The 25853-nt window shown below is 49.2% G+C and overlaps 1 protein-coding gene across 1 annotated transcript in view; it reads right to left on the reverse strand.

Moving 5' to 3' along the window:
• wnk4b (WNK lysine deficient protein kinase 4b) overlaps positions 1–22276 on the reverse strand; it is a 45081-nt gene extending 22805 nt beyond the window's left edge. Inside the window, exons 1-4 of the mRNA XM_084677543.1 lie at positions 21109–22276; positions 2632–2804; positions 1868–2088; positions 456–613 (exon numbers count right to left, since the gene is read on the reverse strand). Coding sequence (XP_084533669.1) covers positions 456–613; positions 1868–2088; positions 2632–2804; positions 21109–21738 — 1182 coding nt within the window. The 5' untranslated portion in view covers positions 21739–22276. The remainder of the gene's footprint in view (positions 1–455; positions 614–1867; positions 2089–2631; positions 2805–21108) is intronic.
• Between the last annotated feature and the right edge of the window lie 3577 nt (positions 22277–25853).

The following is a 25853-nucleotide window of genomic DNA, read 5'->3' on the forward strand; positions in this document are numbered from 1 at the left end:
AGACAGAGAGACAGAGAGAGAGAGAGAGAGAGAGAGAGAGAGAGAGAGAGAGAGAGAGAGAGAGAGAGAGAGAGAGAGAGAGAGAGAGAGACAGAGACAAAGAGAGAGAGAGAGAGAGAGAGAGAGAGAGAGAGAGAGAGAGAGAGAGAGAGAGAGAGAGAGAGAGAGAGAGACAGAGACAAAGAGAGAGAGAGACAGAGACAAAGAGAGAGAGAGAGAGAGAGAGAGAGAGAGAGAGAGAGAGAGACAGACAAATTGACAAAATCAGAGGGCAAGGGAGAGACCAAAGAAAGGAAGGTGAAACAGAGAGACCGGAGATGCGTGACAAGGACTCTCGGGCCACTCGGGTCTCGCTAGCTAGCCACTCGCGTCTCGCTAGCTAGCGAGCGACGCAGACGCGCTGCGGGCAAACCCGGCTTTGGAGAGGGCTGGCCGGACGTTGATGGTGTACTCACGCTGGTGACCTTGCGGTAGATCTGGGCGGCGTTCTGGCACTCGGAGTAGGGGTACTCTGAGGTGCACATCTCCAGGATGCACATGCCGAAGGCGTAGACGTCCACGGCCTCGTCGTACCTCTCCTCATACATCTCTGGAGCCATGAACTCTGGAGTACCTGAGAGGACAAACAGAACAGCAGGTCCTGAGAGGACAAACAGAACAGCAGGTCCTGAGAGGACAAACAGAACAGCAGGTCCTGAGAGGACAAACAGAACAGCAGGTCCTGAGAGGACAAACAGAACAGCAGGTCCTGAGAGGACAAACAGAACAGCAGGTCCTGAGGGGACAAACAGAACAGCAGGTCCTGAGAGGACAAACAGAACAGCAGGTCCTGAGAGGACAAACAGAACAGCAGGTCCTGAGAGGACAAACAGAACAGCAGGTCCTGAGAGGACAAACAGAACAGCAGGTCCTGAGAGGACAAACAGAACAGCAGGTCCTGACGCACCTTACACAGAGCCCAACAGCGGGCCGTAGACACCTTGTATAACCTTACAAACCTCACTGACTTTACAGACACAACCACACCATCGACTGATGAGAGTCGGACCCGTGTTGAAGCCCCGCCTCTCACAGATGAATAATCTGAGTTTGCTGTGAAGACGACCTCTCCTCAGTCCTGACTGCTGCGCTCTGATTCGCGGTCGTCTTAATTTGATTTCCGCGGCACATGTAGCTACTGTAAACAATGGACTGCTATGGAAAGCTTTTCGTTTTACAAGACTGGAGAGTTTGGCAGGCTTGCGCCTCATTTACGAGTCCACAAAAAAATTGTTCCCACACTTTGTAAAGCATTGGTTGTAGGGATATGACTGACAGAGGAGATATTTATTGGAGTTTAAAACGTGAGAACAAGGCTGATTAAAAAGCTCAGTGCAATGTTGCCTTCCCAAACGAGTTAGTGAAGCACAGAGGCCAAAGCCAACGATGCCAGAGAGATTGTTTAGAACGGGCGAACCATGGCCTCTGACGTCACTAGGGGAGATTAGCTTATCTATCATGCAGAGAGCTGGTGTAAATATGAACAGATCAAGAGACTAGTAAACAAACAAACACACGCTCACGAGAGCGCCCAAACAGGAAGAGTTCAGACTAAAGCAGTCGCTAGGACTTACCCTAACCCTGTATTTATAGTCAGACCCGTCCAAGGTCAAAGACGGCATACGTGCTTGTGTGTTTGTGTTACGTGTGTGTGTGTGTGTATATACAAACATCTATGTGTGTTTTCCTGGGAGAGTGAGAATATGCCCAGAATAGCCCAACTCCTTCGGAGAGAGAGAGGAAGGGGGAGAGGGAGAGGGAGGGAAAAAAGGTGGGAGGACAAGGGAGGGAGGAGAGGCAGAGAGAGGGTCAGCAGAAGGAGACTCACCTATGACACTCTTGGCAAAGGAGGCGCTCTTCAGTGTGGCCAATCCCAGGTCTCCGATCTTGACGGAGCCGGTGGGGCCGGTGATAAAGATGTTGTCGCACTTGAGGTCGCGGTGGATGATGGGCGGGGCCCTGGTGTGCAGGAAGTGGAGGCCCTTCAGGATCTGGTGACTCCAGCGCTGCAGTAACTTCAGTTTCATCTCCTTGAACCTCTTCAAATACCTGCAGGTTAGAGGGGGGGGGGGGGGCAGGGGGGGAGGGTCACCATGGCGATGTGGCCTTCTAGGATTTGCTCTTAGAGTATCACAAATGAGCTTGTGTGGGGGTTTCCCCTGCTTTGATCCTAATCTAGAGTGCCCTGGTTTTAAGAGGCGGCTGGTCGAAGAGATAAAGCGAGTCAACATGGGGGGATGACGGGGAAACAGCTAGCCGGGTGGCTCTGCAGGAACAGGGCTGGAGGGCCCACTTTAACAGGCTCCGCCTAGGAGCCAAACCCACAAACTTGAAAGCTCTGCTCCCCAACAGAGCGGAGGTTTTGACCCAGCCTCGTTTACGGTTATGCTGGGCCTCAGGCGACCGCTCAGGCTCTGTGAGGCCTGTGAGCTGAGGTCATACTTTCCTCCAGCTCTGCTAACAATTAGCTCTCCCCGCCCTCAAACAGACACCGGCTTCACGGAGATGCCCCTCGACACGCGAAGGCCTCTGATCCGGCGTCTAGCTTTGGCGGCGCTATGGAAACGAGCCGATCGGGGAGGGGGGACGTACGTCTTGAGTGTCCCCGAGGTCATGAGCTCGGTGACCAGGAGGATGCACTTGTGACCCTTGACCGTGGACTTCCAGGAGTCGTAGAAGCGCACGATGTTGGGGTGCTGCAAGCCTTTCAGCATCTCCACCTCCTCGCTGAAGCGCTGACGCTCCACCTTCGTCAGCCGCCGCGTCTGAGCACAGGAGGAAGGAGAGGAGGAAGAGGAGGAGAAAGAGGGAGAAGAGGAGGGAGAGGAGGATGTGGAGGAGGAGGGAGAGGAGGAGGAAGAGGAGGGAGAGGAGGAGGAAGGAGAGTAGGAGGGAGAGGAGGAAGAGGGGGAGGAAGAGGAGGAGGGAGAGGAGGAGAGTCACGTCAGAGATATTTCGCTTTATTTACAAGATTTGCACAGTATAATGCAGATTGTTCTGGACAAAGACATTATTACAAGGCAAGGCAGCAGCCATGCAGTCGGCATAAAATAAAATACAAACTTTAATGTTCATAAAAAATACTGGCAAGACAGAAAAAAAGACAACAATTAAATCAAAGTAGCACCAGCAATAAAAAGTTTAAAAGGAACAATAGTGGCAATAAAAAAAAAACGATGACATAATTCCCAGCAATGGAGATGAGTGTGTGGACACTTATATCCGGGAATTCTATGTTTAAAATCAAAAGTGTTGATGAGTGTGCAGATGGATAATAGATCAAACAGATTAAGGCTGACAAGCCTGGTGGTCTGGGGGGGGGAAATATGATTTCTCAAGATTTAAAAAATTGAGAAAAAGAGAGGAGAGAGAGAGAGAACATCCGTTATGAAGTAGGTACGATCATGACGGCAAACATATCAACTGTCTCTCGGAAAAACAACTTTTCCTGAAGGGAAACCGTCTCCACGAGCTAGACGTCTATGATATCATGGCACCAGTAGAAGCCACACTGCCTGATCGCCACGCAGTGTAAGGGTGGGCGGGGAAGGGGGGAGGGCGGGGAAGGGCGGGCTCCAGAGACCACAGAAGAAGAACCGTGCCAACGGAGCAGAAAAGAAGATCAGTGCAGAGCTGGCATGGTCTCCCCTCCGCTGGAAGACCGGGAGATCTGGAAACACTGACGCCAGCTTCACTTCTCTCTCCTGCCGTCCACTCTCTCCGGACCGAGAGCTTTTAGGGGGACTGGAGAACACTGTCTCCCAGTCACACACAAACACACACACACAATTACTCACGCACACAGTCGCTCACACACACACACTCCCGCGAGGTTTGATTTGGAGTGGATCCTAGCACAATTGCCAGATAATAAATTATACACAAAAAGAAAAGTACCCTTTACCCTGCAGAAAAGGGTTGTCTTGAAAGGGACTTGTATGTGTGTGTGTGAGAGAGAGGGTGTTCATACCTCCTCACACTCCCTTTAATGTGCCAAGGGTGACTCTTAAAAGTTACGCAACAGGGATACTGTAACACTAGGATCTTGTAGTGCTGTCTTTGTGGTGTGTGCCATTCTGAAGTGCTACCTGCATTAGCAGTTCGACACTTGACTATCAAAACATTGACCCAACTGTTTATTGAACTGTCTACCGTGATAGTGCTTCTAAAAACGTAGCCAGCTAGCGGTCCGAGGTCAGTAGAGAAGATAGGTAATGGCCACCATGGAGAGCACATTCTGGGCTTGACTACGTCTGCCTGGTTCTGACTGGTTCTGACGGAGTCGATCTGGTTCTGACTGGTTCTGACGGAGTCGATCTGGTTCTGACTGGTTCTGACTGAGTCTATCTGGTTCTGACTGGTTCTGACCGAGTCTATCTGGTTCTGACTGAGTCTATCTGGTTCTGACTGGTTCTGACGGAGTCGATCTGGTTCTGACTGGTTCTGACTGAGTCTATCTGGTTCTGACTGGTTCTGACTGAGTCGATCTGGTTCTGACTGGTTCTGACGGAGTCGATCTGGTTCTGACTGGTTCTGACCGAGTCTATCTGGTTCTGACTGAGTTTGTACGGTTCTGACGGAGTCTATACGAGTGTGATTGAGTCTATCTGGGTCTAACTGCCGCTGCCTGAAGCTAGGAGATCCGCCAACATGCAGTTGGAGGTTTGGGGGGGGTGGGGGCCCTAACCTTATCCCACCCTGCCCTCAGGACGATCAAAGCCTATTTCTGGAACTGACTTCCAAGAACAAACTCCACATAGAGGAGCCAGCTGTGTGACCTCCCTCCCTCTCTCCATCACTACATCTCTCCTTTCTGCCCCCTTCCCTGTCACATTTTCCCTCTCTCCATCTGTCCCTCTCCTTCTCCTTCGTTCTGTGGACACCGGGAAAAGGAATCTGTAGATCCGGCAGCTATAGTGGGAAAAAGGATTTCTGAGTCCAGCAGAGTCACGCTGACCACTGACACGTCCAGCCAATCTCTCCGACTCAACCAATCTCACGGAGAGCCACAGCACTTTGATTTCCTCACTCTTTGATCTCGCTCCGTCTGCACCTCCAGTGTGTGTGTGTGTGTGTGTGTGTGTATGTGTGTGAGGGGCTGCACAGTAAACCCATTCAAACACAACACATATGAAAGCTGGTGATGCAGTCATCAGACTGAACATGTTTCTCATAAACACCCACAAACCCACAGGCTCTCTTTTGACTGGGTGTTTTGTAAGTGTTTCACCGCTGGGTTAACACCATCCACGTCTGGGCATTGGACCAAGACCCCTCAATAGTGGTTTCTATTTGACAAACAAACAGATGTTTCTGCTCCGTGAAGCGACTACAGAGAGGGAGAGTGGCTGGGAGCGGCGGCCATTTTGATTTAAGGCCCACGCACCTCTTCTGTGTCCAGGGCCAGCCCCCAGAGAGCTGTCCGAGCCACCCAGAGACTTCTAACCGGACAATGGTGGACAGGGACCAGCCGTTTGAATGTCCCTTTGAGGAGGATTAACACCTGAACCGCGCCAGAGTGGTTGGGGGCAGACTACAACTTTTGGTGGTAAGGGCTGTGGCTTATAGTGTGGTTGGAGTATTTAAATGGACTTCTGTGCTTTTTGTTCCTTGGCAGATGTTTCTTTCCAGTGAGCGAATCCCTTTTATTCAGAGTGTTTGACTAAGCATCGCGAGCCAGCGGCTGCTGGCCACTGTCCCTGGCTAAACATCCCCAGCTAGCATCCCTGGCTAGCATCCCCTTCCGCTAAAAGGAACTGGCAGTGAGATGGCTAAATAGCTAGCTGGGTTTAACAGACTCTTTGGGGCTGGTTTTTAGTGATTGCTGGAGCTCCATGTTTGGAGGGGGGAAGGGGGGGAGGGAGGGCGGGAGGGAGGGAGAAAAAGATTGAGGAAGAAAGAGAGGAGGAGCAAAAAGAGAATGAGAAAGAAAAAAAGAGTGAGAGAGAGAGAGGGAGGGGGGAGAGAGAGACAGGGGTAGAGAGAGAAAGATACATCCAGAGAGACAGACAGAGAGAGGGGGAGGGATGCGAGCGTGTGTGGTGGTGAATGGCTTGTTTTGCTCTCGGTCACGGCGTGTTTGTCCTCCCGGAGGAGCACACTTAACCTGGAGAGGAATGAGATCATACCGTATCAGCATGACTGCTGAATCCCTTTCATGTGAGGACAGCTTCGCTTTGTAGCTTTTCTTTTCTCACACCCTACCCACAAGGCCTCAGTTAACCCAGTCACACAAACCCCAACTCTTTTCCTAACGCTGTGGTGGAGAGAGAGAGAGAGCTGCCTCTCTCTGAGACGCCTGTGGTTGTGTTGAGGCTGTGAGGCCAGGGCCACCTCAGCTGCCTCGTCCTCCACGACCGCGTCAACCCTCCACGGAGCAGCGACCGCCACAGGAAACCTTACTGACAAAACAACCATGCCATCTGAGAACATATACCCACAATACTGCAGTCAGTGGTCAAACTAACAATGAATCATCTGTCTGGAGTCAGGTGGCTCTACAACGCCCCGGTCGCGGGTGACAGCTGTGTAGTTACTACATTACCCATCATGCAATCCCAGCCTTCGGTTCATAGCCAGGCCCAAACGGAATACGCGGGCGCAGAATTCAGACGAAAACCCGCAGATTTTCGAGTAGAACGAATTGGTCTGAGGCAAAATGTAAATACACTTTTCAACTCATATTACGTCACTGTTATTAAAACGTTAGCCAAAAATGCTGAGAATTGAAAAGGAAACACTTATCGACCGAAATTACAGCAAGAGACAGGGCCAGAGAGTTTTCAGGCGATCTTTACGAGGACGGATCAATACTTTTTTGAAAAGTCTGTCAACATTCAATCGACCATATTTGCCGTCCAACTGTTGTGGAACATCTTCGGTCGCTCCGACATAAGAACAGGAAGGCTAGCGGAACTCCGCAGATTTTCAGTCTGAATAACCGCAGAAAATGTGAAAAGAATCTGCGTATTCCGTCTGGGCCTGGTCATAGCTCAGCTCCACACCACGCAGCTGCTAATAGCTCCTCCAGGCCCAGTGTCCTTACATCACATGGGGCGTCAGCCTCCAAAAATTGCCCTGCGGGGGGTGGTTAAACAGGGGGAGCGCTCTGTTCTAGAACCCTGAGGGTATTATTAGCCCCCCCTGGAAATGTGGCATGTAGGGTGGTGTGTGTGTGTGTGTGTGTGGGGCCAGCGTTACATAAGCACTGTTTAACGGTTGTGGGCGGCATGGCAACATACCATCCGCTGTGTGTGTGTGTGTGTGTTTACATGCATTCATGTTTGAGTGCTTACATGCATGTGTGTGTGTGTGAGGGATGGGGGAGGGGAGGAAAGAGGGGCGCGTTGAACAGGGCACCCTTGGTGAGAGACCCTATCTGAAAAGCAAATGAACTTAACTGTGGGCCGCTCACAGGTCACAGGTCACAGGTCATTAGAGGGGCAGCCAGTCCATGTTTTGCTAAGGCTAAGGAGGAGCAGGGCGATTATGTCGCATATGACCTGCTCTGTGTAGGAAATAGAGTAATAACCATAGGATATGGGGGGGGGGGGGGCTGATGAGAGCTGTGCTGTTGTTGCCACGGTGATAATGGCAGACTGCAGGTACAGTGAGTCTGGGGAACAGCGAGACCTCAGAGGAGATAAGCTTTCACCACAGAGACAAGTGGTTCATGACCAAGTCAACAACAGCCGCCGCGAGGTCGCTGACACACACACACCCTCAAACGTAAACACGAGGGTGCACACACACACACCCTCAAACGTAAACTCGAGGGTGCACATGCACACCCACGTACCCACTGGCGCCTACTCGCTGTGCCACGCTCGTGGCAGTCTTGCTAGCAGACACGGATGCGGGTATATATAGAGAGAGAGACAGAGATAGCTGTCCAAGTCGACACATGGACTGAACTGAACACTCCCTTCCCGTCGGTCAGCAACCATTCTACTGATGATGAATAACTGAGGGAGAAGAACAGGAGGGGAGAGAGGGGGAGGGAGAGAGAAAGAGATGGAGAGAGGGAGGGTGAAGGATGGACGAAAGGGATGAGGGAGGGGGGGGGGGCAGGAAGGTGGGCAGGGAGGGGGGCGGGGAGGTGGAAAGGAAGAACAGGGGGATGGAGGGGCGTGGGGGGTGCGAGGTTTGGGGCGCGAGGTGAAGGGGGTGTCATTGGTCAGAAGAGTCGCCACGCTGTTTTTCACTGCGGCGCGACCCAGGGATACGGGTCGTTCCAAACCAGAGGAAGTTCCCTGGACATTCAGCCGCTCTGGTTTGACACACTGGGGTTGGGTGAGGGCAGGGGGAGGGCTGGGTGAGGGCAGGGTGAGGGCAGGCTGAGGGCAGGGGGAGGACTGAATGTCACAACACTCACACAGTGCTTCCACAAAGCCCTCACCTGGCCTATAAAAAGAGCCATCAAGACCAGAGCTCCCTCTTCCAGACAGAGCGTGACAGTGTTTCAGTGACAGTCTGTGAGACTGCAGCTAACGCGATCGTAAAACAGGCTTTCAGCTGGATCTGAGACAGAACACACTGATCCATACCAAGCAGGCAGGCTGAGCACAGCACCCTGCTGATGGAGTCAAACAACACGACGTACGAGCAAATCATTTACATCGACCTTTCGACAACAACAACCGCAGAGGGGCTCCACATACGCCCACATATCCACAACTAACCCGACACAAACCAACCGAAACGCTCGAGGAGGGACGAGGAAGAAACCCCCAAAAACGGGAATTACATTTCGAATTTGAAGTGTCTATTTCTGAGCCCTTCCCTGTTCGACACAAGGGTGCAGCGAGGTGTCTGTGTCTCTGATCTACAAATATTGACACATCCTGTCACGCCGGCCATGCCTTTGCTGAGGAACACATCGATGCAGAGGGCTGGGCAGGGACTGGAGAAGTGCTAGACAGTCAGCTCTCTGGCAGTGCAAGACACGATGAAGAGAAACTGTTTTCTCTGTGTGCTTCTCTTGTTGCCAGATAAGTGGGCTTCTTTGGTGTTTGGGCCTGTCTAAAGCCCTGGCCGCGCCATGGGGAATGTCTCATTGAGTCTGCGTCCTTCTCTGGCCCTCTACACCAAAGCCTGGGCTTCTGCCTGCACAGATGTTCCCTGTTAAAAGGCTTTAACTGCACTTTGCCTCTCTCTCTCTCTCTGCTTTTCTCTCTGCTTTTCTCTCTCTCTCCCTACCTCTATCCCTGTCTCTATCTCCCTCTCTCCCTGTCTCATTCTCTCCCTGTCTCTCTCCCTCTCTCCCTCTCTCCCTGTCTCTCTTCCTCTCTCCCTGTCTCTCTCCCTCTCTTCCTGTCTCATTCTCTCCGTCTCTCTCTCTCTCTCTCTCCCCATCTCTCTCTGTCTCTCTCCCTGTCTCTCTCCCTCTGTGTGTGTGAGTAGGCGCAAGGCAGCACGTGAACAACAGAGAGCTCCAGTCGGTCGCAGGTTCTGCTGGTGGACCCCAGTCAGCGCCGGAGCCTGACAGGCCTGGAGGGCTGAGTGAGAAGCAGCCAGGGACCTGCTGAGCAGCCCTGAGTGGGGTAACTGGGTCAGGGCTGCGCTGGTGGCCTTATCTGTCCTGCGTGCTCAGGTTATAAACACTGCTCTATCAGTCTCTCCAGCTTTCGCTCCCGCCACACACACACACACACACACAATGGACACAGTAGATACTAGCCCAGAGAGGGTCTCAGACTCATTTACATTGTAACAGCGATGCTGTATGGCTAACCTATACACGCAAGCAGACCGTCAAACCGGACATTTCTGTGGCCGACCAATTAGAAGCCAGTGAGCCTGTGGTGACGCTATGCAATATGATAGAAGTGAGAGTACAGGACTGTAATCTCACACCTCCTAAAAAAAGATAGGAACCTGAAACACACTGCGAGACACAGGTTCCGTCAAGGTCCCATATTAAACCACACAGACACGCGCGCACACACACACACACACACAGTTTGTATGCAAATAAGGGTCTTATTAATGGGTGGATGGATGAGGTGTCAAAAAAAAACATAAGATTGTTGGCTAAGGGAGTAGCTTGCTTTAACAGCTAAGCTGCTAACTCTCACAGCTAATATAAAAAGAGCCTTTCAGGGGATCAGGATTTATTTAGATTTATTTATTGGCAACAGACTGGTGGAATTAGCATTCATATGCTCTCAGCTAAGCTACAGTATGGCTTGGCATTCCCGTACTGCTATACCTTTAGGCCTACCTGTTGTATAAGACAAACTGGAGCAGATGGCCTTCCTGTTTCAATAAGCTACTGCAGGAGTGATTTGGGTTCTATGTCTGTAACAGTGACAACAGTGACACCAGCAACGGTGACAGTCAAGTATATGTCGCTGCTGTCAATGACAATGAGTCCCTGCGTGTTTTTTTACGAGCGAGATTGGCAGGAAATTACTTGTCTCTCGGTGAAGTGATGAGCCAGGGATAGGCCTATTACGTTGCGGAATAGGTTAATACTAGCGAGCGCCGACTTGATCCCAATCAATGCGGCAGCTGTTGCTGTTCGTTACGAGGTAAACAATGACCTCATATTCGTCTAAGTGCCAACGGGACAACAACGCCTCTGTCTGTGCCTAGATGGCGGTCCGCAGTTTCGCATACAAATGAAATCCATAAAACATCAAACGAAAAGAATGCAGTTTGAATGGAATAGCTGTTAGCGTTAGTTAGTGGTACAATAAATACGTCGTGCTAGCTTATTCTCAGGTGTGGCAAAGAGAAGAGGTTGTGGAAGACTCATATCGTTTTGTTTTCATACCAAAACCCATACATTATGATTAAGGGATTGACTGGTGCATTCTTCAACACTGAAAACTAAGCTACAAGCATTCCTCACAATTTGGCACTTCACTTAAATGTTTTACATGAGTCTGTGCCGACATAAACTTGCCCCGCGGAATCCATGTCGTGTTCACAGTTGTCCGTCAGAGCCTGCTTTCAACTCCATGCTTAGTCAGTCGTCAGGTTCAACGTCAAGCCATAACGTGACCTATAGGCGACGGTAAACCACGGGTGGATTGTCACAGCAGGGGTATATGCATGTTCATGTGTAGGAGTCCTGATGCTGTGCCAGGCCAACTGGGAGAGAGTTCAGGGGAAATGCAAGCCTGTCGACAGCTCTCTGTGGCTGTTATGTTATCCATACTGGTCATGTCCCCAGGCTCACATTACCATAAACAGACTAAACACAGCCCATAGTTGCTAGCACTAGCATAATCAGGATTTTAATCATGGCTGTACAGTGTACAATGTACAAGGTCTTTACAGTGACGGGGTGAGAAAACTGTCTCCTGTATCGTATATTAATATCAGCGTATAGTGTCAGTGTAGGGAGCAAGCAAACTGTTTCTCATGGCCCATTTTTTAGGTGAAACCTTGAGATAGAGAGAGAAAAAAAAGACTTTTCTCCAAGGTTCCTATAGAGAGAGTAATAAATATCCCTTAGCCTTTTTAAGAAGCCACAAAACACAACAGCGAGGATGTGGTCAGGAGCTGGATCGCTCTCAAGTACCGCTGAGACCATAGGGCAGAAAGCTAGTGAAAGATTTGATGCCTAGAAATAAAAGGGTGAAAAAGAGAAATAAATAAAAGACAGAGAGAGAAGAGAGTGAATTAAAAGGAGAAAGACGCATGCCAACAGCAAAGCACTTGCAACCAGGGAGAAGTCAGAGGGTTTATGGGGGTTTGAAAGCAGGTCGCTAACTGAAACGTAAGACTTTGACTTCATTATCTGAGATAAGATAGAAAGATGTAAAAATAGACCCAAGTTGGCGCTACTATTGGGGACTGTTCTGTCAGCAGTGATCACTCAGAGAAAGTAACTGCTAGGACACAATGCAAAGAGGCCAATCTATTCCAACCCTGGAAAACTTTGAAGAGAGACGAATCTTAGTGGTTCGTTTCAAATTTGAGGGCATATGGGACTTGTTTTCTCTTGTGGACCCTGGAGTTTCACAAATGGGTCAGCAGGAATTTCTACACGTGAATGAATCGGTACGCCTCCATATCTCTCCTCCAACTTTACACCCCGAAGGGTGTTTGGGTTAGGGTCTCTAGTCCCTGAGTAAACATCAGGCCGGGGTGACCTCCATCCTGCTTGGGAGTTAAGAAGTGGAATCACCTCTCTGACCCACATGAAACACAGATCCAGGTTCCAGATCCGAGGAACAGCTGGGTATGTTCTTCTAGAACAGTAGTCCCCAACCATCGATTGGATGAAATCTGTCGGACAAAGGAAAGAGTTGCACGACACTGGAAAGGGTCGACTTTGTTTATTAGACGTGAGCTTGGATCGTGTGACTTCCACACGACAGAGTGGTCAGCACGAGTGAAGAGCAGGTGTCACCGACCTTCCGTATGTAATGGATGGACAGTACAGATATCGTTTCCACAAGACATGCCCTTAAACAGCACTACCTCCAGTAAGGACGCCCATTGGAAACGATACACAGGTGATGACATCATAACTCAGACAAGTCTGTTTCTGCATATTCCCTGCTCACTGTCTCCTGGGAGTCTGACCATAGTGCATTCCCATATCTATAAGCGGCTGGTGAGAGGCCCACTGCATGACCTCTTGACCCCAGCAAAGGGGCAGTCTCGCATGTAGAAAAACTCTGCGTATCAACCGTGGTCGTCGTGCACCCCTGCCCTGCATGTTCTCAATGTCTCCCCGCTCCAACACACCTGGTTCAGATGAACGGGTCGTCACCAGGCTTCTGCTGAGCTCGATAATAATCCCTTCATTTGAAGGTGAAGACATCTAGAACAAACAGGACAGGGGGGGGGGGCACGAGGACCAGGATTGAGGACCACTGTTCTGGAACGGGATCCTGCTCTATAGGACGACGTGCCGCACCCCGGAGAACCGCTGGTGGTTCTAGCCGTCAGACTATCGAGATGAGGAGAGGCTGCAAAAACATAACCCCGTGGCACTCAAATTAATGACACTCACAAAAGATTACACACAGGACTTCATGCTCATCTCCGGCAACATTCCTGTTCTTTAATTTTGCCTTCTTCAGGGCGTGTCGAACATTTGGGCCGTGAGAGAGTTCCAGAAAAGCATTCAGAGGCACTGCAGAAAACAACCTGAATGGTTTGGAACAACCTCGGGAGACAAACACCTGAAAGGTGTGCGCAGGGGAGTGGTTGGAGTGATCTGAAGGTATAATTACTTGTTTGTGTTTCAGTACATTGCGGATATATTCTGCGATTCCCGTCAACACACGAGGACAAGGGCGTGCGAGGACTGTGTGTGTGTGCATCTCTCTGTAGGGCGTGCGAGGAGTGTGTGTGTGTGCATCTCTCTGTAGGGCGTGCGAGGACTGTGTGTGTGTCGGTGTGCAACTCTCTGTCTGCATGTAGAGTATATCCTTTCAGGAGAAGGCATACAGAACCGGAGGATTCTGTTGCATTGTCTACAAGAACGACAAGACAACAATCATGCACATGGTACATACCTTGAGCCTTGTGTCTCCAAGAGTAAAGGTGAGGAGAGTAGAGTGTAGAGGAGAGTGGAGAAGAGGATAGGAGGAGAGAGGAGAGTAGGGGAGGGGAGAGGAGGAGAGGGGAGGGGAGGTGAGTCGAGACAGAGAGACAGCAGGAGATATGACCTGACACCGTCTCCACATCCAGTTTTACAACTTGGACCAGTCTACGGTGCCGCCTGTGTCGTACAGCTGTTGCTGTGCTACACAGGAAGGCTGCCCGTCTGTTGGACACACGTCTGTCTGTTTGAACAGGGAGTGGAATCTCCCAGGGTAACCATGGATACGCCAAGGCCAGGAGGAGTGTGTTCCTGGAGGGACACTGATTGTCCTTGTTTCCTTCACACTGCCACCTGGAACACTCTGCCTTGCAAAGGCAAATGACCATAACTTCAATTTTGTCGAAAAAGATTTTTGTTTTCATTTTCGGAACAGTTAAGGTCTGCTTTATCATGTGGCCAAATATCTTAAATGAACTCGTCTGTTTTTCAGAGAAAATAAGGTTGTTGTCTTCACCGTACCTTCCAAAAGCCTGCTTTGGCTTTAGAAATCCAATGCAGAATGCCGTAACATCAGTTACGGTTCTTTGCCTTTGTTTTGCGGCACTCAAAAACGTTCAAATGGAGTTACGGTTTCAATTGAACTAATACGTAACCTAGCAACAATAAACACATCTAGCATTAGCTTAGCCTACTCGCTGGCATTCAACACCAAACATCCCAAACATGAGTCGTTTGTAAGTATCCTACCCTGGCAGTTAAATCTAAAAACACTCTTGTCTTGTGAGTCTTGTGACAGGTATCCACGTGTATGTTACATTGGCTTATAAAATACAGAGTTTATATTGTGATAAGCAACTAAGTGAGCGAAGAAACGGAAGTTACTGTATTTTGCCTTGGCATGACCACTTACGATAGACTATGGTATACTACTGTAACTTCAAAATATGGGTCAAAAGTGCAGTTTAAGGTCAACAATAAAAAAAATGGCTAGTTTAGATAATGTGTAATCACTAAAACATCAAACTGCTAGATTTCCAGTGTCCTACCTAAAATGCATTTGGCAGGACAACTACTTTGAAAGTGCAAAAACTTTGAAGTCGTTTTTCTCAGTTCTACATTTCGGCGAGTTACGGTCTTTTGGCTTTGTAGGGCAGCACTGCTCAGCCTCGGTCCTGAAGGGGCAGGTTCGATTAGTAAAGTCGAAAGAGGACAAACTCACGTCTGTTTCATCGACTTCCTCTCTCATGAACTCGTAAACATGTTCTTCATAAACCAGATTGAAAGAGTGGGGTTCAGTCGATATGTTTTAGTTTTTTTTCGTTACTCCCCAAATGCGCAACGGGGCTCCAACCCTGGTGTAAACATGCAAAACTATTATCATCTGCGCTACGTCGAAGAGCGCAAGCTACCGGAGCCAGGCAGACCTATATCTCCCTGCTGCAGCAGCACATCTCAAGGCCCTTAAATCACTATCTGGCGCACGGCACCGCAGCCCTGAGGCCCTGGGAAGGTTCAGTTCAGCGAGCACTGGGAGGTGGCAGGCCGGCGGTGGAGCTATGCAGAGCATGCCCATATATCAGGCTGACCTATGGAAACACGTCCTGGGAGACTGCTAGTCAGCACTCGCTGCGAGGCGCTCGCTGAGTGTCCCATTTCTCTTGAGTCAAGTGACAAGCTGGGTCACGTTGTCAGTGGGAGTCCAGAGCATCTTAGCGACGGTTTAGATCGTCCAGGTGAACCGTCGATGGGCCTTTCCCTGCCAAGCTGTTCTGGTGAAAGATGGACGGAGGTAAATATTGACTGGCGGCTCGACGGGGTTTCGCTTGCGAACAAGCAAAGCAAGACTTAGTCTGTATCCCGTCTTTGTTCAGATGGTACAGGTGGGCTTTCGTCGTCTCATCAGTCTTCAAAAAGACATCATCTAAACCAGTGGTTCCCAACCCTGGTCCTCAGGGCACCCCAGTCTTGCATGTCCAACACACCTGATTCAAATTAATGGTCATAAGCAGGCTTCTGCAGAGCTGGATAACGGCCCATTCATTTGAATCAGGTGTGTTGGAGCAGGGAAACATCTAGAACATGCAGGACATGCGTGGCCTAAGGACAAGGGTTGGGAACCACTGCTTTAAACCATGAGAAGCATCTCAAATGACAGTGTACAATCATTGACAATCGAGCACCAAACATAACCGTGTCCCCAAGAGAAGCAGGAAATGGCAGAGCGTGGTGAACTCCATTCATGCTTCTTTCTTGTGAAGGAATCGAAAGGCGCTCGGTTCAACCGTGTCCCGAGTTCAACACAAACACGAAAGCTTGTGCGATCTCGCCTTACGTTCTCTCTCTGAGGTGAAAGGTCAACCAGCTCATGACTGCGTCTTGCCTCAGAGGACACACTGCAAAAACGAACTGAGTTTGATCATGTTGTTTTCATATTTAAAATCGAATTGGACTGGATTCTGGCATACTTGGCTTATCTATGTTCTTACTGCATTGGTTGTTAAATGTACTTGTTTTAAGCACGAGCATGCGCGTAACTAATGTTGCTGCACTTAAATTTGATGGGGGGGGGGGGGTAACGGATCCATTCTGGGCTGAGAAGGAGACTTCAAGAGTCTCTCCTTCTCTCTCCTTCTTTCTCTCCCTCTCACCCATTCACTCCTTGTCTCTCTCCCTCTCTCACCCCTCGGTAGATCATCTCTCCACACTGCAGCACCAGGAACCCCGAGGCGTGTGCGGGCTTCATAACAACCGGAGAACAACACACTGGAAGACCATTCATAGGCTGCCAGTGGAGCAACAGTGCATGACTTCATAATCGTTTTTTAAAATTTGTATGCCAAAGGCATCTGTTACGGCAGTGTTCTGTAAACCTAATTACAGGGGCTGTCAGGTCGAGAGCTGCACAGTTTCCTCCAGGAGGATGACATGCACGGCGTCTACATGGGTCGTCTCACTGCCCTCCTCTACGGAGGACACGGTGTCCTGCTCCAGGAGGCCTCTGTCCCCCCCTTCCACCAGCAGCCCTCCCCAGACGCTACTGGGGCAGGCTGGACGGAAGACCACCTGGTACCCAGAGCCTGGTTCCCAAAGCCTGATACCCAGAGCCTGGTACCAGAACCTGGTCCCCAGAGCCTGATACCCAGAGCTTGATACCCAGAGCTTGGTACCCAGAGCCTGGTACCCAGAGCCTGGTACCAGAACCTGGTACCCAGAGTCTGATACCCAGAGCCTGGTACCCAGAGCCTGGTTCCCAGAGCCTGGTACCCAGAGCCTGGTACCCAGAGCCTGATACCCAGAGCTTGGTACCCAGAGCCTGGTACCCAGAGCCTGGTACCCAGAGCTTGGTACCCAGAGCCTGGTACCCAGAGCCTGGTTCCCAGAGCTTGGTACCCAGAGCCTGGTACCCAGAGCCTGGTACCCAGAGCTTGGTACCCAGAGCCTGGCAGAGGGAATGTGTCCAGGTCACAAAAGGAGCTCAGTTCCAAACTGTTGTTTGTTACGGAGCTGCCACGGTACAATGTTGCAGCAGGCCTGGGTACTGCAGATTAAACAACAGAAGTTTCCCTTCCCTGTCTGTCTCAGTCTAGACCAACCCTGTATGGGAAGACCGACGGTAGAGGTCCCGTAATCCAATCATCTGCGACTTGCTTTAGGAACGGTGGATTTGAAATGGTAAGGTGATACCGTAAAGAACTGGTTTCCCCTGACTCCCCTCCCTTGGGATTTACCACGCACAGACACAAACTGTTTTTATTCAGGGTCACCCTGACTCTCAGCTAGTAAAGATAATGAAGAGGACTTAGCCGCGGCGGTACTGAAGGTTGAGCTGGTTTACCCTTGGGGTTCAGAGAACTGTTTAAACCCTCCCACTGGGTCTCTTCAGGAACCCATTGCTCCAGGGCCATTCCTGACCTCTCACACACACTTAAAACATCTAAGCATCTGCACACACACCCCTTAGCATTCACCTCCACCCCCCCCCCACACACACAAACCTAAGCATCCGTACACACCCAACGCACACTCACACACCTAAACATCCACGCCCCAACACACATACATTAAACATCTACACGCACACAAACACAACCCCCCCCACACACACACACACACACACACGTACGCACACCAACACCCCTGTTATCACCCAGACCCAAGCATGCTTCAGGTCAAGAAGGCCCCAGGGCTGCCTCTCTCAACCTGTGGCCTGACAGCTGTAGAGACAGGAGGGGTGTGGGTCTTGGTCAGACTGGGAGAGAAGGAGTGGAATGGACTTTGCTGCCTCGGTTGTTTTGTAAGATGTCCACTATCTGAGCCTGCGAGAACAAGACAACACAAGTCGCGTTTCTCGATACGTCCTCTGGGGACTTGTGGAGGCAAATGACCCTGCAGGCGTAAACACAGTTGACATACCTTCATATAAATCAGTGCAGCCTCCATCATAAAGATAAAGCCGGTTCCCAGCCATGACTTTTCCACAGCCTCTCCATCGTGACTGACCCTCACCCCACCACGACCAATCCAGTCACCCCTTTCACCTCCAGCGTCCAATCAAATAAGCACCTCTCCTTACTGGAGCACACCCTCACTAATCTGCTCTGGATTCTGCTAACGCCCATTCCCTGATCACCAACATGACAGATGCAGACGCAAATGACCATACCACGAAGTTCATCAGAACAAGTTTGTTCACCGATACACTAATTACTTCGGTAAACTTTTATGAATTTACCTTGCATGGAGATGATCCTATTGGCCCTTAAGCCGTATAGAGTCGAGCTGAGCTGAGCAGGGTAGAGTATTTCAACAGCGCCAGCCTCCAAAGTGATCAGGCTCCAGAACAAGCTGGCTTTCAACACAGAAAACAGCTGACCTCCTACATACCACTCCTTTAATTAAACAGTGTTTGCTGTTCTGCAAAGCTCATGAACCTCATCCAGATGGATTAGGATTGCTTGTACTTGAGCTCCAAGCAGCGTGCCGCACCAGCCCCCATGCCTCTCTCTGCTCCTATAACTCACACACAATAACACACACACACACACATCAGCGCTGGTTCTCACCTGACGACGCACTGCCTGAGGTCTATTTTCTCCGGCGCATGCATGTCACCAAATCAGGCGTGTGTGATGGGGCAGTGGGGCTGTGAAAGGTGCGGGGCGAAGCTAGCGGAGGCGCTGGCTTTGTGTGAGGGCTACGATGACTCAGCCACACCGTCAATCACCCTGGGCTCTGACCAGGTGCTCTGCACTATACCGAGGTGCCGTTCATTTGCGGCATTAGTCGAATCCCGTTAGAGAGACGCCACTACACACACACGCGGGCACACGCGCACAGGGGCAGCCATCGAGTCGTTTACCACTGTGGGGCTTCGTCACTTTGCTGTGGAGACGATTTAACGCGGCTAATTAAACTAGGTCACCGAGAGTGAAAGAAATTCAGGAGAGGAGGGGATTAGCTGGGCCGGTCCCATTCTGCAGGCGACAGGGGGCACGTCGGACTGGAAACATCTGACGGAAAACCACGGATACTAACTGGGCCTCTGCAGGAATGTGTCCCCTAGGCAGCAGTCTGGACCAAGGGGGCCATAAACCCTTTGCTTGGCCCCCAGATAGCTCTCAAGGTCTGGCAGTGTTTGGTCCTAAAAGGTGGGGAGGGAAGCCAACAGCCAATCCTCCTGAACCGACCACAAGGACAGACGTTTCCGAGCAGCCATGCTACGATGTTGCAGCCGAGGCCTGGTTAAAAAAAAACGTTGGGCTTTCTCTTCCCTGTGCATTTAAGTTCAAACCTCCTCACTTCGCACACTGTGCGAGGCCCCAGAAGTCTGCTTGCCCTGCGAAGCCGAGAGAGTGGACCCCCTGAACGACCGCAAGAACTGAGCCGGGCTGGGCGACAGCGGAGCGAACGCGAGACAATGCTAGCGCAGATCCGCATATCCTCTGTCGACCTTCTCTTGCAGCGATACAGCCAGCTACCTCCTCCTCCTCCTCTTTGCAGCTGCCTGGAGAGACAAGCAGCAGAAGGTAGGGGAGGTTACTTCAGTTCAAACGTTGCATAACCTTTAAAGGCGAAGGATGCCGCGGAGGTACCACCAAATGTTCTGAACCGAGACGGCCAATCCTGAGGAGACACGGGGTGTGGAGTTCTCACTATAGCTTACACCATGTGTGTGTGTGTGCGTGTGTCATACTGCATCTGGTGGCCAGGAAAACGTCTGGTTCTGCTGTCAGTTATCTGGCGCCAGGACAGGTGACAAGTTCCAGGAGGACAAGTTCTCATCCAACTCGTCAGGAGAGACCAGAGACTTGTCACGTGATGTCTCTGTTATGGAACGTTTCCACTCCTCTGGCCAATTCGGCCCATTTCAGTCTACTTTCAAGGTAGTGCGAGGGTGTGTGGAGAGAGAGAGAGAGAGAGAGAGAGAGAGAGAGAGAGAGAGAGAGAGAGAGAGAGAGAGAGAGAGAGAGAGAGAGAGAGAGAGAGAGAGAGAGAGAGAGAGAGAGAGAGAGAGAGAGAGAGAGAGAGAGAGAGAGAGAGAGAGAGAGAGAGAGAGAGAGAGAGAGAGAGAGAGAGAGAGAGAGAGAGAGAGAGACTTGAGCTGGATTTCAGCCAAACAGAGGGTCACTTATCGTCCTGGTCAGGCCCAGACACTGCAGGTTTCAGCTGCTAATTCAAAGGTCAGCTATCGATGGATTACACACAACAGCAGGTTAGGGTTTCAGAGAACTCAGAGGAAATAGGATGACTGTTTTCATCTGTCCAGAGAGGAGATGTTGGTCCGATATCAAGTCAACATGTGCAGCCAAAGTAACAATTAGATTTCCGCTGAATCGTTTATTTGAATCTCGATAGATTTTGGTGGGTTGATGCCCACACATAAGTAGTTCACCTAGCCTTATGTATAGATTTGGAGCTTTATTTTTGAGTTGCGGGTGAACATGTCGGTGATTTAACTGTGCATATCCACGCTGCCCTCCACTCAAACACACACACAACTCCCTCACCACAACCCACAAATCATTAAGCGCATCTGCTGCTAGGGAAACCAGTTGTCATGGGAATTCGAACAATTAGAAACTAGACACAGTGATCCATAGAAAAAGAGAAAGAAAGTTCAACCTGGCCCCCTCTTGCAGGTATTAAGCCCCCAGGACGGCCTCTGAACAGGGGGTGGGGGGTGAGGATGGGGGAGACCTCTGAACCATACCTATCATCTCATCTGTGGTTCTGCCTGAACAACAATCATGAAGACAATGCAGGAATCTCCACGTTCATCTCCAGAGAGCCCTTTAGGCTAGGCTTCGGTTTTTATAACTTAAGAATGTCAAGCTGATCAATATCCTGTCACATTTTAACACGTTTAACACAGTATCCTGTTAATAGTATTGACCAGAATGGCAAGAACAGGAATTCAATCAAAGCTTTATAGGTGAAGTATTAATTGCCTGTCTACAGGCTACATCGAGGATTTTAAACAATTATGTGTGCTTTGTTTTCATTTGGTCACAATATGATGTTTGCAAACTGTCTCATAGACACCCTTCAAACCTACGTACCTGTAGTTCACACCATGCCACTTCCACTGTCGTCTCCGTGTCCAGGCCTTTGTAGACTGTCTTGAACGACCCCCTCCCTATCTCAATGTTGAATTTGAGAAACCTTCCATCGGGTGAGATGGCCACCGCTTTGGTCTCAATTTCATCCTTCTCCTCTTGCTCCCATTTGCTTTGGAAAGGAGCTCGAGATAAAACGACTTTTTTGTGAGTAATTTCCGCCTCGGAATCCGAACTTGTGCTCAAAGCGCAGGAAGTTGGTTGTCCAACGGTCCATGTGTCAAGAGGTGATACCGGGTGGGATGGTTGGTTACAGAGAGGAGAGCTGGTCCTCGTTCCGGGGCTCGATGCAGGCGACATCGGTGGAGACGAGTCCGCTTTCCTCTCTTCAGCCGCAGTTTCTGCAAGAATGTCATCAGCAGACCAGGAAAGAGTTTTGGAGAGTGGTGCGTCGGAAACTTGCGGTTCGAAATCAAAAGTGGGAATATTGTTCAGTTTGTATGAGTTTCTTCTAGAGTTTGCAGAGTGTCGTCTCCGCCTCGGTGGTATTCGTCCAGGGAAGGAGTTGGCATCGAACCCGGCAGGTAGTTTCCCAAAACCAAGTCCAGCCATGTCAACCTCCGCTTGTGACATAATTTGTGTATGCTCTTATTGTTAATTAAGCCTAGAAATAGAACAGGTGTTTTTTGGTCAAGAAGTGAATGCCGTTCAGCCTAACTTGTACATTGTAGTCTGCAGCTATATAGAGCTAGCTAGAGAGAGTGAGAAAAAAAAAGACAAAAAGCCTTAAAACGATTAAGAATTCAAATGAAAGCGTGAAATTATTGAACATGTTCAACACTTTAAAGCATGTCAACTTTTCCAACAAACGTATGTGTTGCGAACAAATTGTAGCCTATGTGAGCGACATAAAACTAAAGCACAATAAGTGACTCCTCTAAAATCCTCTCAGGTAAAAAGTATGCGTCTGAAAATTTCTCTGAAGAAAAAAACAGCTGGAAAAACCACACTTGTAGTCCGCATACAGAAAAACACTGTGGTTGGTGGCACGTCTCCCAGCTGTCACCTTCTGTGGACTGTTGCAGCCAGCTCCTCTAATAACAACAGACAAGCGACACAAGCGCATAGCACCGCGCTCCGCCCACAAACACTTCATGTGTGAGATTAAATTTAAAAAAAATAACTTGCGTTTGTTATTCGCCTGTGTAGTATTTAGACAATTAATTTGTAAACTCTATCACATGGGTAAGTTGTTGATATCCAGTTTGATAAATGTTATGCATATTATGAGGGTACACAGTGAACCAAATGTTCTCTCGAAAGATAAATTCTGTGTAATTGAAGTCACAAGAGTCGCTGGCTCAAGTGCGATATGACGATACCAAAGATTTTATTTGGCAACGTGCCAGATTGTTCAGTCCATTGCCACATGTTGCACTGTAGTGTTCCTGTAAGCCTAGCCCCTAGTGTCAGTCATATTTTCACAACTGACTGTTTTTTGGGAAATTGTTTAAAAACGGTTTCCTGTCGATTTGTCCCACCGTGTCAGATTTTCCTACCGTAGAACAGGGCGGACCCTAACCTTAACCTTGATGTCCGCATGCGCCCAAACACTGGTAAAACAATCTGACGGGTTGGATAAAAAGGTAGGACATCAGTTTCAAGTTTATCTATAAATTACCGGGATTCATGGACATGAGTGAACTCGGAATAGGTTTACATGTAGCTATATAAAGAACACTGATGAAGCCATCGATACTGTAGTTTGTTACTGCATGGCAAGTTACAACTGGATGACATGACCTGGCAAACTGCCACTGCGAGGCTGAATATAGACAGCAGAAACAAGATTTGCCCTCAGGGCCGGCTTAGACCACAAACAAAGGGAGGTGCGAGTCTAAATGTGCCCTTAATCTTCAATGGGACATTAGATCGTAAAATAAAAGCGATACAGAAAGGCTGAGTCACTTTATTAGTCCACCATTTTGTTTAGTCTGAGGTTGACCCCAGACACCCTCTGAGTTAGGGGTTATTGATGATCGTGGTTATGTTGAGGTTGTTTGGAGTATTTCATAAGATTCCTGATACGTTGGATTGGAGTGCAGATTTGGTCAAAAGGAGCCTGAATTCTCTGTCAGGTATTTTGTCCTCTTCTTAACGGAGGAAGCAGTCTAGCTGTGCAGTTTAATCAAAGGACATAGGTACAACAAATGAAACATCTTTCTCTCTCTCTCTCTCTCTCTCTCTCTTTGTCAAATCTGACTTCCGTCTTTTGCTTGGATGTAAGTAAAAACCCAAAGTGTCAACTTTCAGCGTCGATCTTCTTCTGTACTGACCGTGGTGACATCATACCGTTAGCATTGGTGGGTTGACATGTTGAAACGTGCAACAGTGGAAACAAGCACAATCAAACACAGCATTGTCCTGAGTTTCATCACAAGAATAGGAAATGTGACGACACCACATCTCTGCTCGATCAAGCACAAGTCGTTTTCAGCTTCTCCCACTGCAGTCTCCGGGTTCACCCGCAACCTCTGTGGTAGAAGACTACAAATGTTGAACGTGTGTTTGTGCAAATGTTAATGTGGGTAAAAGAGCTAAAAAGCTGCGACATGGACAAAGAGATTGTGTGTATGTGTGTGTGTGTGTGTGTGTGTGTGTGAGAGTGTGTTTGTGTCTGTCTGTACAGGATTAAGTGATCTGCTTTAACTGAGCTAATGCTCTGCAGCCAAGCACCTCATGTAGCTCCGTCTGCTACTAGCAAGACGCTCGCTAGCCTGTCGTCCTTCACCTGTCACATGATCCCAGCGAGGAGCAGGGGAGAGGAGGGGCGCTCTGAAGAGGGGGGGGGGCTTATCTTCAGGAACACATTGGTCCACTGGAAGCAGCAGTAGAGGTTCGGGTGTTAATCACCCTCCGCGTTTGCCGAAAGCTTATGCCGAGTCATCTTTCGTCATGCAAGAGAACATGCGTGTATAAGCAGGGCACAAGCGGGGATGCGGAGGCCTTGGTGGGGCTCTTCAAGGTTCAACTTCTGAACTAGATGGTTCCACACGCTGTCCTGGCTGGTCTTTCCAGCCTCTCTCTCTTCCTCTCTCTCTCTCTCTCTCTCTCTCTCTCTCTCTCTCTCTCTCTCTCTCTCTCTCTCTCTCTCTCTGTCCCTCTCTCTCCCTCTCCCTCTCCCTCTCCCTCCCCCCCCACACACACACACACACATCATAAGGGTTCCAATAGAGAGAGAGAGAGAGAGAGAGAGAGAGAGAGAGAGAGAGAGAGAGAGAGAGAGAGAGAGAGAGAGAGAGAGAGAGAGAGAGAGAGAGAGAGAGAGAGAGAGAGAGAGGTCTCTGTTCCTCTGCCTCAGGCATACACATACACACAAATACCTACACAAGCGCTCTGGGTAGCTTTCTCACGAGCTGAAGAACCAAAACTGTTATCTCTCCCTCTCCTTCTCTCTCTTCCTCTCTCTGTCTCTCGTTTTTCCCTCTTACTCCCCCCCTCTCTTTCTCTCTCTATTTTTTCCCTTTCTCTCCTTGTGCCTCTCCCTCTCTCTCTTTTTGACTGTATCTGTCCCTGTTAATGTATTACTCTTTCTCACACATACACAACTCTCTCTTCCCCTCTCTTTAAAAAGAGGTTGTTTATCTCGTCCGTCATGCTGAGAGGGGGGGGGAGGGTAAGATGCACACTGTTCCTTTCTGCTGCGACTCTGAGGAGGGCTGCTGGGCCTTGAGGGTGAAACTCAGAAACAAGGCTGGATTTTACAGAGGTCATGGATATCGCTGTGAGCTCAATGGCTTTCACATAACATTGGCAATGACTAAGCTTCGGAAGCACTCATGTGCTGTTTGCCTCGTACGATATTGCAGTGCACCACAAGTATGAAAGTATTCCCAAAGGTTAAAGCACACTGCAAAAAGGCCCTATCAAATTGGAAGTGCCAAAGTATTAGTGGTGAGCTTGCTTATACCTAAAACAAGTCACTTTGGGTGCCAGTGCAGTAAACACTTTTCACTTGATAAGATTTCTGCTAATAATGAGTCACCAGTTAAGCCATTTTTTATAGAAACAAGTCAAACCGTCAAATCATCAATTCTAAAAACACGATTATGACACTCAGATGTTCAGTTTTTGCAGGATGCTGGGAAAGAGGAGGACTGATGGCTGTCACCAGTGTACCAACATTCATAACATCAGAGTGTCTTAATTTAATATCTCTGTGACTTTACTCTAATGAACACAAACATGGCCCATGTTGCTATGCAACATGTTTTGTTTCCCCTACATTTCAGATAAAATAGCTAATTATCCTTCAACAACACAGACATCTAGCAACATGTTTGAATAGTTGCTCACAGAAGCACCTTCAGTGAAAAGGCCAAGTATAGTTAGAGTTAAGCCATAAAATTGATATTTTTGAAACCTTGTGCACCTTTACGGATGTGTTTATGAATCAACAGGTAGGCCTATTCAAGCCAAAAAAGAATATTTTCAAAGATGAGTGTTTTTGCAAAATCTTTTCCCAAATGGCTTTGGTTCAAAGCAATTTCTGAAGAAAGTGTTCACATCATTGTGGACAGGGCAGAAGACTATCCCTATGAATGCAGTAAGATCTTTACGGAGACTGGGTTGTGAGGAAAACGACGACCTCTGGTGGACATGTGCGTGACTCAGATGACTGAAATTCTATATTAGCTTTCACCGCACCGCAGCTACTGACACATTATTAACAGGAGGGAGAGGCGAAG

This window comes from Hypomesus nipponensis, chromosome 17 (genome assembly GCF_054491055.1).
Source record: "Hypomesus nipponensis isolate SF chromosome 17, ASM5449105v1, whole genome shotgun sequence".
Lineage (NCBI taxonomy): Eukaryota > Metazoa > Chordata > Actinopteri > Osmeriformes > Osmeridae > Hypomesus > Hypomesus nipponensis.